Source organism: Petaurus breviceps, unplaced genomic scaffold (genome assembly GCF_028583685.1).
Source record: "Petaurus breviceps papuanus isolate PSGF00001 unplaced genomic scaffold, PetGlider_PUasm1.0 582, whole genome shotgun sequence".
Lineage (NCBI taxonomy): Eukaryota > Metazoa > Chordata > Mammalia > Diprotodontia > Petauridae > Petaurus > Petaurus breviceps.
Window position 1 is genome coordinate 8,171,579 of NW_027186390.1, and position 15,814 is coordinate 8,187,392.

Sequence of the window (15,814 nt, forward strand, 5' to 3'; positions counted from 1 at the left end):
AGCAATTGGGGTTAAGTAACTTGCTCAAGTTTACACGGACAATTATTTCTGGGTGTGGTGCTAAGTATCTGAGTCTGGATTCGATCCCACGTCATGCCGACTCTGGGGTGGGGGCTCCTACTCACTGTGCTACCTTACTGCCCCTACATGGCTATTATAAATAATTAAAATACAAACTGAATAGCATTTACTGAAGGGATGGAATAATGCTGCAAAAAATACATCTCCACTGTGTGTTACATATATGTATATATATATATATATATATATCTTTAATGTGTTTGGCAATACATACACCTCCCATTCTTTTACATCAGAGATAACACTGCTCAGGCTTTGAATTGGTCATGGTAGCTCCTCTTAAAATCTCACATTTCACTATAAAACACTTAAATGATCTACAATATAAACTGAGATTCTTCAAAGTAAAGCTAACTGAAAACTTTCAATTGACTTCAAGTAATTTGAAAAGATGTATCCTAATTTATATAACAGGAATGGGTAGTAACAGTGCATTTCACAGTTCAGTAGTTTAGAAAAACTAGTCTGCAAGTTTTCCCAGAGAACACGGAAGATATCTTTTGACTATTAGCTATGTTTACATTTTGATATTATGGACTATATACTTTTAAATGATGGTTCTTTGTTTTGTAACAACTGGATAACCTAATAGAGATGAAAAAATAAAACCTCCAAAAAGCCCTTTTTTAAAAAGTCTCGAGTATTTTGTTTAAACTTCTATTGCTATAATCAATTCTTTAATTATTTTGCATTTGAGTTGATGTAAGGTATATTACCCTCCATAATTAAAATATGTAATTATTTTAGTTTTATGAAAATGAATCTGATGACATTTAAAAAGATTTGGACTACCACGATGCATACCCTTATTAATGTAATATTTGCTGACACAAACCATAAAGATAAAGGACACATATCCAAAAATAAATTCCCTGAACATCTCTGTAGTCTAAGGTACTGAATGTTTTGAGACAAGAAAATATCAAAGAGAATCATCATGTTTTCCATAAAGTTAAAAGACTGAATGGTTGTCTGTGGCAAATTACCAGAAATAAAAAGGGAACTATTGAGTTAATAATAACACATGGCACTAATAACAGGAGTTGAGTTTTAGGTGCATTTATTCTTACCAAAATCACTAATGTAAACATTTTGAAAGTATTGCCTAAGAAAGACTTATTGCAAGTGGCAAAATCCACTAAGAAAAAGCTTAACTTGTGTTAGGAGGGCAGTACTTTATTAAGAACAACTCTTATCAACAAAATGGATTTTTTAAAAAACTTGCTGTTTCTCCATATTGCTGCAGGGGTGCCCATAAATACTGTAAATAGCTATCATTCCACACATAATAAATGGTACTAGACAATGGAGCTTCATTTAGAGAAAATTGAAAACTATCACATAAACTAGTGAGGGCAGACATGTGAATTCAATTTCTCATTAGGTAAGACCACCACCCTCATTCAGTCATGGGTGGATGGCTAGCTACAATATAGTTCTAACTTCTGGTGGTGAGAAGAATACATGAAATCAGTCCAGCCTCAGAACTTGGGTCAGTAAAACAGGTGGTAGCTGAGCAGCACAGATGTGTTCCACTGGGGCTCCATTTAACTGATTTCACTTGCTAGACTGGGTTTCATCACCTTTCACTGTGAAGTTATTATTGAATTGCCTTCCCTCCAGGAAAACAACCTTTCAATGTTCTGTTTTGTTTTGTTCTTTGTACCTGGTCTTCAAAGAGAATCTAACATGTCTAACTGCTAATGGCAGAGCTAAATCGTTGTAATGTAGCTACTGTTAAAAGTCCCTGCCTATGGACATCTACTCGAAATAGTTTTTTTCCATTTGTGCACACAAGCCAACTAAATGGTTGGCGCTTCAAAACAATCTACAAAATACTGTTTTTAAAAAGTAGTTGTCCTCCAAATAAAAGTATGTATTTTAGCTAGGGCTGGCAAAAATTAGGCATTTCAGTGCATTATGGAAAACCAGAGCTTTTCCACACTGGGAGATGGGAAGGAGGCAAAGTTTTAAAAACACTGAGAATAATTAAAGTGCATACATTATCAGCCTGACAAATCCTGTCAGTCAAGGCCTCTAAAACTTGAAGGCAGCAAAAATAGGAAACACAATTCATTGCCCTTAAAAAATGCTTCTTTATGGAAAGCATTTATTTAAAAAAATGGGTGAGCTATACAGCTCCAAGTGTGGAGGTAAAGAATCTTGGGCATTTAACAGTTCACAGTGGAAGAAATCTACACCTGCTACAAACTTTTTCGAGAAATAGATGTGTCTGAGTGTAGACCAACCCTCGAGATTCCCTGGACAGATATCCCCCTCAGCTTTAGGGCACCTCATAAAGGACCTGCAGGCAGGGCCCTCTTTCCCTATGATTCACTATTGATAGAGTTTCTTCTTTTCACTGCGCCACCGTAGCCCATAGCTTCTGAAGAATGAGGCAGGTGCAATGTCCTCTGGTTAAAATTATGACATAAATGCGTTCCTTACAGTTCATCCTTTCTCCAAGGCAAAGAAAGCTCCTCTTCTCTTTCTCATCATTTCTGGCTGTATTCCTGGAAACTCTCCCTCAACTTTCTTCATTCACAGGATCCACTTTGCTTGGAGAAAGGGATTATTCCCATACCCTGGCTAGTATCTTCTTCCCAAATTTCCAACCTCACACCCCATAACAAGCAGCAGTGGCACAGTTTTCAGAGCTTCTTTACGCTCCTCTCTTCCCTCTCCCCCTCCAAAAACAAAACAAAACAAGGAGTTTATGGGTGAGAAATAGGATCACCTGGAAAAATTCCCACAACCCCCAGCCCGAGGCTACAAGTCATCAAAAGAGACCCAAAGTTTCCTGAGCTTGTCCCAGCCTCTTTCCCTAGTTACCTCTCCCCAGTTTCCACTCTCCAAGTCTCACCACTTGACAAACGTCTGCATTTGAGAGGAAGAGGAAAGGGGAGGAGATCCGCGGTTCAGTGAGGGCTCCCGAGGCTGCCCTCGGGAGGCACTTGCGTGGGATGTGGCAGCTGGCAGATGCTGGGAGGGTAGCGCAGAGTGTAGTTGACACCAGTGTTGTTGTCCCAGAACTCACCCTGCGCGCAGCGGTAACAGACCGCGAAGTGGACGTCGAAGCCTTGCTGCTCCTCCTCCTTCTCCCCTAGCAGTCCCGGAGGCAAATACAGGGAAAAGTGAAAGCGCTCAGTGTCGCGCTCGCCGCGGTCCCCAGCCTCCTCCTCAGATCTCCCGGTCCCCAGACCTAGGTGAGTTCTCCCGCGCTGCTCCTCTTGCCCCGGCGCTTCCAGCGTAGCGGGCAAGTCCAAGAAGGAACGCCATTCGGTGAAGGTATAGCGCACGGTCACCTCCCGCGGTCCAGCGCAGCTTAACACGCGGCCCGAACCTTTCACCTCGTAGGCTGGAGGCGCGCCGCAGTCTACCTGCTCCAAGCACACTCTCTGAAGGTGAAGGCGCTCCCAGGCAGCTCCGCCGGGCCCTGGCAGTTGGAAGAGAGGTTGCAGGCGGGGCAGCGGCGGCGCTGGGGCCGGAGGGCAGCCGCTCCCCTCCGGCAGAAGCGGAGAGAAAGCCGCGGCCAGCAGATCCCCAATCTGCTCCAGGTCCCGCTCCCGCATGGGAAAGCTCTTGAGGCGGGAGAGCACGGCGGGGGGCACCTGCGGCTCCTCGGCAGCGCTGAAGTGCTTCACGCTGGCCAGGCTGAGCCCCAGAGAATCGGCGAACTGCACCCGCTTCTTGCACTTGGTGCAACAGGCGCCCGGGCTCAGCAGCTCCTCCTCTTGGTCCGTCGCGCTCCACTCCGAGCCAGGATCCCCGGGCTGAGGCTGCCGCTTCTGCTGCTGCTGCTGCTGCTGCTGCAGCAATTTGGCTGCTTCTAGAATGGGGTTCGGAGGCAGGGAGAAGGAGCGGGCACGGCAGCAGCGACGGGCATCCAGCAGCTCCTGCTCCAAGAGGCTGGCATCTCTTTGAGGGAATTGGGGGCTGCCCCTAGGCAAAGAGGGAGGGCTCCTCGCCGGGGCGTCCGGGCTGTTGTGGCAGCTTCCGCCGCCGCTCTCTCCCGACCTTAGGGTCCCTGGATCGGGGCTCTCCTCAGCTAGTGGTGGGTCTCCGTAGGGCATCGCCCCCGAAGGCTCCAAATTCAGGATCTGGGGAGTCTGAGTTTCCATGGAATCACTGGGGCTCGACTGCGCCCCTCTGGGACTCCTGGACGGGGCAGCTTCTTTCCTCTCTTCTTTCTCGTGCACTCTGGGGCTTCTTGGCCAGCCTTGGGATTTCATTGCCTACTTGCACGTTTAGAAAGAGAGCTCTCTCCTCCTGGACTCTCCCCCAGCCCCCAAATATGCCCGAGGCTCAGGCCGAAAGCGGTTCCACCTCGGAGTCTCCGGGTTTTAGCTGATGCTGACAAAGGAAAAGGGGGGGAAAGCAGGGGTGGGAGGAGGAAACCAACGGAAGGATAGCCCTTCTATGGATCCAGTACTGGGACAGAACCTGTGATGGGCTGTGGGAGGGACCTAATTACTGGGAAGGGGAGACTTCGTCGTCACTGTACCTGGGGGACATCCCAGGGCAAGGTTTTCTGGGATGGATTTAACTCACATGGTTCAATTTGGACACATCAAAACATGTACGCAATTAGGAGGGGTTGGGGCTGTGGAATAACTGAGATAAGACAGAATAAAACTACTTGGCAGCAAAACCGATTTACCTGATTTTCCCCGAGAACCCACAGGAATCTTATTAGCTCGGTGACCCGGGCAAGTATTGGCTCTTCTGAAGTTGTTCACTTCTCTGTAGCATAAAGATGATTATTGTGTGGACCAAATAAGATAATGTATTTAAAGTGCTTTACACATCTTAAAGACTGTATTTTAAAAAAAAAAGTGAACTATGATTGCCTGAGGGTAGGGTAACTTATGCCTTTTTCACTTCCCCTAGGGTTGTATCTGCTTTTATAAAGTGAATGAAGAATTTTGCAGATGTTTAACTACAGCGGGCAAAACCTCACACATCTCTTTGCCGATGATCGGTTAGTCTGTTCCAACCCGTTCTGGGCATGGGAAATCCATTCTGGATATGCATCTCCAATCCAAATCTGCAAACAAATGAAAACTGAAGAGGTCATCATAGAAAGGTCGTCAAAGGGGAGGCATAGGCTCGGGTCAGTGGGGTCAGTGAGTTTTTGATGGATGGGTAGGTTCTACCTACCCTTTCCTAGAAAATCTTGGACGTTTTCGTGCCCTACCCCCAGCTCAAACTCTTAGTCCCTCCACTTTCTTATTTCTTAGTTGTTCCAAAAACCCGGAGGCGCTGAGCTAGCTATACCCAACCGAAAGTAACTGGGATGCCAGCAGGAGAAAAAGTGGTCGGAAAGCCGAGTCTGTCTTTAAGAGGACGCTTGCGGTGCAGATGAAATTTAGAAAGGGAGGAGGATGTCTTCCTTTTCGGCTACCGTAGATGAGAGGCACTGGGGAGTTTAAAAAAAAAAAAAAGGAGTTAAGGAAAAGGCCGAAATTGGAACTCTCCCGGGAAGTCGAGCTGGAAGAGGGTCAATAAACCGAGCAGGGGGGTGTGTCTGGGGGAAGGCGGAGACTTCTAGAAGCAGAGGAAGTAGAGTAAGACATTGACCACCGACTTCAGTGCACGTACCCACTCCCCTTCCTTTCCCCTCCCTCCCTGGCTGCTCGCTAGCACACTAGCTCGACTAAACGAGGTGCCAGGTTCCTCGGCTGGGCGCTAGTCAGTAGCCGAATTTCTAGAGCAATGTAAACTGCCCTGTGGTAGAGGTCGGAAGAGCCCAGAGAAGGGAAGTAGGACTGGGGGGAGGGGAGGGAAAAGAGGGCTGCCTGTGCAAAGCTGGCCGGGCCTGGGGAGTTGTCTCTCCAGCTAGACACAACCCATCTTCCTGGGCGCCTCTTCATCCTGGCATCTTTCCAAAGTACAAGCTCTCAGACAGAGCCGTGTTTCGTGACCTCGTGAAGCCTGATCAACCTCCCCAGCCCAAGATGGGTCTGGCAAGGACAATTTGTGGCGCCATGAAGGAAGCAGAAGGGCTGGGAGGAGGGCGCCCCCTACCCCCACCCTGCCGCACCTCCCTGTTTAGTTTACTTTGGTCTCCACGGTGGAGGATCGGGGCAGTCTAAACCCGCGAAGGGGATGTGTGGTTGAATCGCATTTGGTTAGAGAACTAACTACTAACGAATGTGGATGGAGGGAAAAGACGGGAGAAAGGCACGAGATCTTCGGATAAATATTTCTCATCAAAAACTCTAGCCGCTCTGTATCAAAATTATCTTAACGCAGGCAACTTTTCCATTCCTGGGAGTAAAAGAGAGCCAGGGATTAGAAGAAGATTAAAGGGATGGGTGACTGAATTGTGCAGTAGGGAGAACTAGACACACACACACACGCCCCTTATCCTTAGGCAGAAGTCAAAGAATTCACTGGGAACTGTCCGACCGCTCCAGGTATAACTGACTTCGATGAGGGCCCTCACGTTTTCCCAGAACATTTTGTCAGGCGCGTTCCGTTGCTTCTATTCTCACTTTACCTTTTTGCTTTTTGTTTAAATTGTCCTTGATTATTAGGTAGTTCATAAAAAGCTCTCCCTCCCCCCAATCTTGATGAGCTTAAAGAGAGAAAAGTTTTGGAGACTTTTATTGTAAAGGGATGAGGCCTTCAAGCGACTTGAATTTCCGGGATAGCAGGCTTTTTTTTTCTTCTGATCCCAATGGTATCCCTAAGGGTAGGAGTTGAAGAGGTTCACCATAAAATGAAGAGGTATAGGGTAAGGGGTGCTCGAAGCCCCAAAATACCAACACCCCCAGGTCCTGCCGAATGAATTCGACTCAAGTCTCTCAGCCAAAGAAAAGCAAAGTTTATTAAAAGTTCACCATATTGAGTAGACTCTTAAGGAGCCGAAGTATCTGTGACACTTGCATTGTGCAGCCGGCCAGAATCATCTGACACAGCAAATCAGTGCTGGAATTCTATGGCGTTCTCACACACATGGAGACAAGATGGGCTCTTATGTACAGAAAGGTTGTGGGAGGAATCTAGGGGTGGTCTAGAGGAGGAGTTTGGGCAGGTTCTTCAGGAGTCAAATGAGATCAGACTCCAGTAAATGAGTGAAGTTGCTGGAGGCTACCTGTAGACGACAGACTATGGTGGACTAGGTTAGTTCTAGGGTATAACAGTTGAGGATCTAGGGTGGGAGCTGGCTAGATAATGGAGGGCCAACCTAGTAACAAAGGTTTGGCCAGAGCCACAATGAAAGGCTTATAAAGCCTCATGCAAATGCCTCATCAAATGGGAAGATTCAGAGTTCAAGGGGGTTCCCAGAGCCTGTACCTCATCAGGGGGGAAGTCAGGGAGTTAGAAGGTATGGAAAGGGCAGGGATGCAATGTAGTAAGAGAGAACCATGTCTCATTGAGTGTCAGAAGATGAAAGGAGTAAAATAGGAAATGGTGCAACTGAAGAGAGGAAATGTGCTAATTACTGAGCAGTCTGCCCAGAAGGCACAGTAGAAGGGGCAGGCATATCTGGAGGTGGGAGCAGAGTAAGTTTAAGAAGAGTGGGAATGAAAGAGCAGACAGCTAAAGTTGAGAAGATAAGTTTGTTTGGGGGCACACAGGAAGGTCCAGGATCACGGGGCTGAGGAGACTATGAGGGGGCCGAGTAACTGATGGGGCACAGGTTCTGGGAAACCCCCTGAACTCAGATTGAATTTTCCCACTTGATGAGGCTTTTGCCTGAGGTCACAAGCCTTTCATTATAGCTAGGCAGAAATCTCTTACTCTTACTAGCCTAGCCCTACTTTGTCCCTCATCTCCAGGTAGTCTTCAGCTATTCCCACCCTTTATCTCACTACTAGAGTTTGACCTCATTTGACTCCTCCTCAAGACGCTCCCCAAACTCCTCCTCTAGACTACCCCTAGATCCCTCCCATGATCTTTCTGTAAATAAAATTCGGCTTGCCTCCATAAAGGGGCTGAGAATTCAGTCTAGTTCAGACTGACTCGGTGTCATATTATTCTGGCCCACTTATATTGGACAAGTGTCACAGATATTTAGGCTCCTTAAGAGTCTACCCATTAAGGTGGATCTTTAATAAACTTTGGCTGAGAGAAGACTTCAGTCAAATTCATTCAAATTCAGCAGGACCCAGTGTGTTGGTATTTTCAGGTCTTGAGCACCCCTAATCTAAACCCTAAACCTCAACATAACTAACTACTGGGGAATGAATAGAAGCAAAAAGTGACGTCTTGTGAAGAAGGGGGGTGATCTGATTGGCTCAAGGTTACTTGTCTCTTCTCTCTAAGATCACTGTTCATTTAGTACTGTATATCTCTTGCATGTACATAGATATCTAACATGTACATAGTTATTGTATGTTGTTCATTCTATTAGAATGTAAGCTCCCTGGCAGCTTGCTGATTGACCCTCTAGGCTCTGGCTGCCTACCCTGCCTTGTGTCCTCTGAGGCATCTGCAAACCTGACTTGCAGGAGACATGAACAGGAGGTGCTGTGTTTCCACCCAGGAGGCTGAGGTGCCCTGACAGAATTTGAGGCCCTCAGGGACATCTATATACCTATTGAAATCAGAAGGTGAAGTGTCCCATTCAGAAATTTAGAGAAGTGGTTGATTAATTGGTCCTGCCTCTACTGCAACTGCCTTTGAGGAAAGCACAGAAGTCTATATTTGTATATTTAGCATATACAAAACAATTCATTATCTTTTATCCCAAACCCATCCTTCATTATCTTTTATCCCAAACGCACCCTTTTCTAGCTTATTTATTTCTGTCTACCATTATTCCAATCACACAGGCTCAAAAATCTCAGTCATCTTTGACTTCTAAGTCTTCCATATCCAATTAGTTGTCAGGTTATCAATTCTAACCAGTGAGCACAGTGAGGAGAGTGCTAGGCCTAGAGTTAGTAAGACCTGAGTTCAAATCTGACCTCAGACACTTACCAGCTGTGTGACCCTGGGCAAGTCACGTAACCTCTGTTTCCTTAATCCACCAGAGAAGGAAATAGCAAACCACTCCAGTATCTTTGCCAAGAAAATTCCATGGATACTCTTGGCATGTCCATGGGATTAAGAAGAGTCAGGCATGGGGGGTGGAGTCAAGATGGCAGAGAAGAAACAGGACTTCCTTGGGGCTCCTGCTTCTACCTCCTCCAATTCATGTAAAAGGTGACTCTGAACAAACATTGGAGCTACAGAACGCACAAAATGAGACAGAGAAGCTAACCTCCTGCTGAGGACAGCCCAAAAAGTCTACAAGGAAGCAGCCAGCGCAGCATGTTGGGAGCCAAGCCCAGCCCTTCACCAGCCTGAGGGCAGCCACAAGCAACCTCCATCTGGAGGTACTTCAGATCACAAGCAGCTGTGGCAGTTTCCAGAATTATCAACCCATAGATGCTAAGGACAAAGTGAGAGGTCACTGCAGTGTGGACTTTGTGAACAAGGAATTTGGGAGTATTGTAGGGCCTTTGCCCCCTGGAGTGAGGAGTGACTGAGGGCTGCGTGGCTGCTTCAGAGCTCCTGGTCTGCAGATTGTAGGGGGAACAAGCAATTAGTCTGAGGGGTAATCACTCTTGCTTTAACCTGCTTGGATCTGAATCACTGTCTGAGGTGGAGGTCCTGGGGTGTGTGTGACCAGTTTGTCAGAGCATGTGGAGGCTTCAGAGAAGGCACCCAACTAATAGCTCCAGCAGCTGAGAAAACCCCAGCAATTTGGGACAAAGCTCCCACCTCTGGTACCAGATTTCTATTATGGCAAAAAGCTCAAAAGTCAAGTAAGTGAGAGACAACATGAGCAAGCAAAGAAAGTAAAACAAGCACAGCAATCCGACTTTAGATTCCTTTTTGGGGGACTAAAAGGATCAAAGCATAGAATGGCAGGAAGACAGCAAAGTCAGAACTTCTGCACCAAAAACTTCCAACAAAAGAATAAGCTGCTTACAGGCCATAGAGAAGCTTAAGAAGGATTTTGAAAACCAAATAAGAAAAGTGGAGGAAGAATTGAGAAGAGAAATGAGAAAGATGCAAGACAATTATAAAATGAGAGTCAACAACCTGATTGAAGAAAACAACACCTTAAAAAATAGAGTAACTCAAATGGCAAAAAAGGCTCAAAAAGTCAATGAGGAGAAAAATGCCTTAAAAATCTGAATTTGCCAGATGGAAAAAAAAAAGCTCACTGAAGAGAATCATTCCTTCAGAGTTAGATTGGAGCCAATGGAAGTTAGTGACTTTATGAGAAATCAAGATACTATTAAACAGGTCCAAACAAATGAAAAAGTAGAAGGCAATGTGAAATATCTCACTGAAAAAACCACTGACCTGGAAAATAGATCCAGGATAGATAATTTAAAAATTATTGGACTACCTGAAAGCCATGATCAAAAAAAGAACCTAGAAATCATCCTCCAAGAAATTCTCAAGGAAAATTGCCCTGATGTTTTAGAACCAGAGGGCAAAAGAGAGGTTGAAAGAATCCACTGATCACCTCCTGAAAAAGATCCCCAAAAGAAAACTCCTAGGAATATTATAGTCAGGTTACAGAGTTCCCAAGTCAAGGAGAAACTATTACAAGCAGCCAAGAAGAAACAATTCGAATACTGTGGGAACCCAATCAGGATAACACAGGATCTGGCAGCTTTTCTACATTGAGGAATGAGGTTGGAATATGGTATTGGAATATGATATTCTGGAGGTCAAAGGAGCTGGGATTAAAACCAAGAATCACCAGCAAAACTGAGTATCATGTTTCGGGGAAAATATGGTCATTTGGTGGAATAGAGGAGTTTCAAGCATTCTTGCTGAAAAAACCAGAGTTGAATAGAAAATTTGACATTCAGATACAAAAAGCATAAGAAGTTAAATAGGGAAAAGAAATCATAAGGAACTTATCAAAGCTGAACTATTTACATTCCTACATGGAAAAATGATCATTGTAACTTATGAAACTTTTTTCAGTATGAGAATAGTTGAAGGGAATAGAAATGTGTGTGTGTGTGTGTCTATGTAGGAGGATATATGGGTATATGAATACATATGTGAGTGTATGTATATATGTGTACAGGTATACATAGAGGGCACAGAACCAATTGAATAGGAAGGGATGATACTTAAAAGGTGAAATTAAGAGGTGAGAGAGGAATATAATGAGAGGAGAAGAGGAGAGATAGAATGGGGTTAATTGTCTCATATAGAAGAGGCAAGGGAAAACTGTTACAATGGATGGGAAGAACAGAAAGGCAAAAGTCAACCTTATTCTCAATGAATTTGGCTTAGGGAGGGAATTACATACACACTAAATAGGGTATCTCACCCTACAGAAGAGTAAGGGGGAAGGGGATGAGAGGGAGGATTATGGAAGGGAGGGCAGGCTGGATGGAAAGGAAGTTGGAAGCACCCACTTTTGAAAAGGGACAGGATCAAAGTAAAGAATAGAACAAATGGGGGGTGGAATGAGAGGAGGGAAATGTAGTCAGTGTTTCACAATATATTCACTATGGAAATGTTTTGCATAGCTATACATGTACAACCTATATTGAATTTCTTATCTTCCCAGTAAGGGTGGGTGATAAGGGAGGTAGGGAAAGAATCTGGAATTCAAAGGTTTAAAATAAAATGTTTAAAAAATATATTATTATTATTTTACATGTAACTGGGAAAGAAGATACACAGGCATTAGTGCACAGAGATCCACCATGCCCTACTGGAAAGTCAGAGGGGGCATGGGGGAAGATATAGGAGAGAGCAGATTGGGGGAAGGGATGTTCAGTGGGATCGATGTTTTGGGGTGGTGGGTAGGGGAAAAATGGGGACAAAATTTGTAACTCAAAATCTTGTGGAAATGAATGATGTAAACTAAAAAATAATAAAAATAAACTACAAAAAAAGAAGAGTCAGGCATGATGGACCAACAACAAACCTTGGGCAATTTTCTTAACCTCAGATTGCCTCAGTTTCCTCAACTGTAAAATTGGAATAATAACAGCACCTTCCTCACAGAGTTGTTCTGAGTATTAAATGAGATCATATTTGTTAAGTACAGTGCCTGGAAGATAACAGGCTCTACATAAATGCTAGCAAATATCAATTATTTCTACAGCATAGCATCTCTCAAATCCATTGCCTTCTCTCTATTTACACAGCTACCACCCTAATACAAGCCATTGCATTTTGCCTGAAATAGTTTTGTGATATCCTTAGATCTAGCTTTTTGTTTGGATCAGACCATCTGTAATAGTAATGGAATTTAAAGATCCCCCTGTATTGGCTTGGTTTTTGGTTTGATTGTGTTAAAACCTAGAGCTTGTGAATCCCACTTGTGGGATGGACTTGTTGACATGAAAAGAGAGGGCTGAACTGGGAGGAGCTGGTGATGTAAATTTAGAGAGACACAAGAAAAGGAGAGGCAGAAGAACTTTTTGGAAGCAGCATCTTGGAGGCAGAGAGAGATGGAGAGGATTGCTGAGGGCCACTTTGAATTGCCCAGGACTTTTGAGAGCTGCCACCCAGAGCTGCCAAGGACTGAGGAGACATGGCTTTTATGCTGATACTTTGTCTGTCTGTTTTGATGTTGTTTTGCCAGATCTGTCCACTGGTAAAAGACAGTCCTGTTGTTGCAGAGGTCTTGGAACCTTGCTGTTGGTTCAGAAGCCCTGAAGAAGGATTTTCTTGTTATATGTTTACAGAAATCCTGGAAGAGGGTTTTGCTAATGTTTTCAGGGGTTCTAGGACAGTTCTGCAGACAGAGAATGAATTAATGAAGACACTGGCAATGTATCTTGTGGACTTGCTAAGCTTTGTCTCCCCAGCAACAAAGATTTCTGAGAACTTGCCTTGTGTCAAGATGAAGAAAAGACCTCCATTTGGGTATTAAATGCTGTGCTTAAGCTTGTTGTAACTCTGGGGTAGATTCAATTGTGATCCAAGGGTGGGGAACTTTTGACTTTTTTGTTCTCTGTGATTAAACAAATGAATGTACTTTACTTATGATTGGAAACTAATCTCCATTTGAGAAAAGGGGTTTTGTGATGGACTAAATGAATGTACAGCCTAGGGGTGGAGTAGTATTTAGAAGAGGGACTTTGTGATTGATTAAATGAATGTAATGTCCAGGGGTGGGGTAGTACTTGATTAAATCACACTTGGTAAATGCTGTATTTTGAATTATGCTATATGTTGATTCTCTCTGTTCTTAATTTGTCACTGAATAAAATGGAGAGCACCTATGCTGGTATTTTGAACCTTGGGAAGTTGCCTTTGCTTGGCAATTACACCATCTGACACACAGTTTTCTAAATGATATTTCAAAGTATAGATCTATCTGATCATGTCATTCCTCTGCTAAAAAAAACCCCAGTGACTCTCCATGCCTCTAGGACATAATATAAATTCATCTGGTTGGCATTTAAAGCCAAACAATCTGGGTCCAACTATCTTTTCAAGCTGATTGCACATTACTCTCCCTCAAGTACTTTCCATTCTTGCCCAACTGGCCTCCTTGCTCTCCCTCATTAACAATGTTCCATTTCTCATTGACATACTTCTGTATGGAGGGCTCCATCCCACCATCTCCTTTCCCGATCATCCAATTGTTCATGTCTTGCTCTGAAGTTGCATTGCATTTATTTTGTCTATAGCTCTCTGTTTACAATACCATTTCTCCAGTAAAATGTAAGCTCCCTGAGGAGTTTTGTTTTTGTGTATAGATTTTTGTTTTGTTTTTGTATCTATATTCACCAAACCTAGCACAGTTGTGGCATAGAGTAGGTACTTAGTAAGTGCTTGTGGAATTTAACTTACTCATTGGCACCTATTAGGGAATGAAAAAGACTGCCCCAAAGATGAATTGCCTGACTCGGACTCTCTGGAAACTGTTATGAGAGCAGCTGACTCTGTTGAACTATAAAAGAGAACTAAAAGACCATTTGGGGGCTTTTGCACCAAGTGTAACAGGTGTTTAGGTGGACTGAGGTGGGGTGGTGACTGATGCCGTAGACATGTATGGTGAGCTGTAGGCACTTGTCCATGTGGCCCAAGATGATAGTTTCTGGACAATACCAGCATGGGGGTTTGCCTTGCAAGTAACCCCATGTTCAACAGTCCTGGGATATGGCCTTCTAGCCAAAAAAGAAAAATTCAAGCAGTATGATCCCAGTGATCCCAATGTAATTTAATCTACTAGCACATGGAGATTTCTTAGATAGTGCAGCCCTGGGGGTTTTGTTCTTATTATCCCAAGTTCTAAGGTAATCCAAGGATATGTTTTGATATTTCCTTTTACTAAAATTAGTAACACCTTCCTTATTAATTACTTAGCTATGATTTTCTTATCCCAGATTGTTGAATATTATCTATATAATAAACTGAAAAAAAGCTTTTCATACAAGCAGTTGCTCATTTATAATATTTTATCTGTGAGAAAGATCAAAATCAGAACCAAAACCAAAACCAGAGTCATCTGTGTACCATTTTTATTCTTGACTTCTCTTTACTTCTGGAACACAGTTCCACCACTTAAGATTATAGCCAAATCCTCTCAAGAATCCTCTTACTTATTTGAAATATAAGTGTTAAAATCAGTTCTTTCAGGGCATAAGTTTTTTTTTTTCTATTTTTTCACTATCACTCTCCAAATATGAGATAATTCTCCCAAATGATAATGAAAACTCTCCAGTGTCCTCAAACACTCTTTAGGGAATTCTTATAATGTTTTTTTTGACAATCTGATAGATAAACTGTTTCTTTTTCAGAATAAATTTTCTTCATCCTCATAACTCTCCTGTTTCTTTTTATCTTCCCACAAGCTTTTCATAGATCCCTCCATTGACTTCTCAAGGAAGGACAGTTAAACCATCACTCTTCAGGATTCCAAAGCTTATTAAAGATGCCCTAACAATAACTGTACTTTCTTTGGGGCAGACTACTGAAGCTGAGGGTAAAATAGCACTGTAACACTTAAAACAATGGTTTTGATGTAGGTCTTCTACAGTGAGGTACATAGTCATTGAGAGCTGCTGACTGAAAAATTGGTCTTCGAGTCATCAATATGGTGATTAATTTCCCTGAACATAGTAGACTGGTCCATAACCAATAGACACATAGGTAATCACCATGCCTATATTTTAAAACTTTCTGGTTCAGACCTGTCAGAGCTTATGCTGTTTTACCATATCTACCCTTTGAGAAACCAACATCCTCTCCGTGAAATAAAAACATTGGACTAGGACTTGAGCTAGATGGTGAGATTATATCTGATTTTATAATATTGAAGGAAATAAGTATTTTCCTCATTTTATGGGTTGTAGTGATGGTAGAAGAATGGAGGAAAGAAGGTAGCCATGTAACACCAAGGCAATATTCACAGCACAATGACAACTATGAATATTCCAACATAATTCTGAATTGCAAAATACAACAGACTCTCCATACAGAAGACAAAAGAACATTTATTCAGACACCAGAAAGCCAAATCCCAAAACCAGAAAACTGAATCCATCATAGCAACAAAAAAATCTTTATATACAATAACATTGCAAGGAGCAACACCATCCCAAAGCTTTTCCACAAACAAACACTCACAATACTAGCTGTCTGCTTGCTGTAATGGCAAGTAAAGAACTACTTAGTGCCTTGTTTCAGCTATTTAATTATATAGCACCTTGTTTCAGTCCAATTTTCTTTTGAGTCTTGCCCTGATTGTATCAAGTCTTTGTTAAGAAACAGAACTTTTGAAACCCACAGTGGGAGA

General features: G+C 43.3%; 1 protein-coding gene across 1 annotated transcript; it reads right to left on the reverse strand.

Moving 5' to 3' along the window:
- Positions 1-1,124: 1,124 nt before the first annotated feature.
- Positions 1,125-5,500, reverse strand: PPP1R3G (protein phosphatase 1 regulatory subunit 3G). Its single transcript, XM_069103550.1, has one exon. The coding sequence runs from the start codon at positions 4,311-4,313 to the stop codon at positions 3,000-3,002; it is 1,314 nt and encodes a 437-aa protein (XP_068959651.1). The 5' UTR covers positions 4,314-5,500; the 3' UTR covers positions 1,125-2,999.
- Between the last annotated feature and the right edge of the window lie 10,314 nt (positions 5,501-15,814).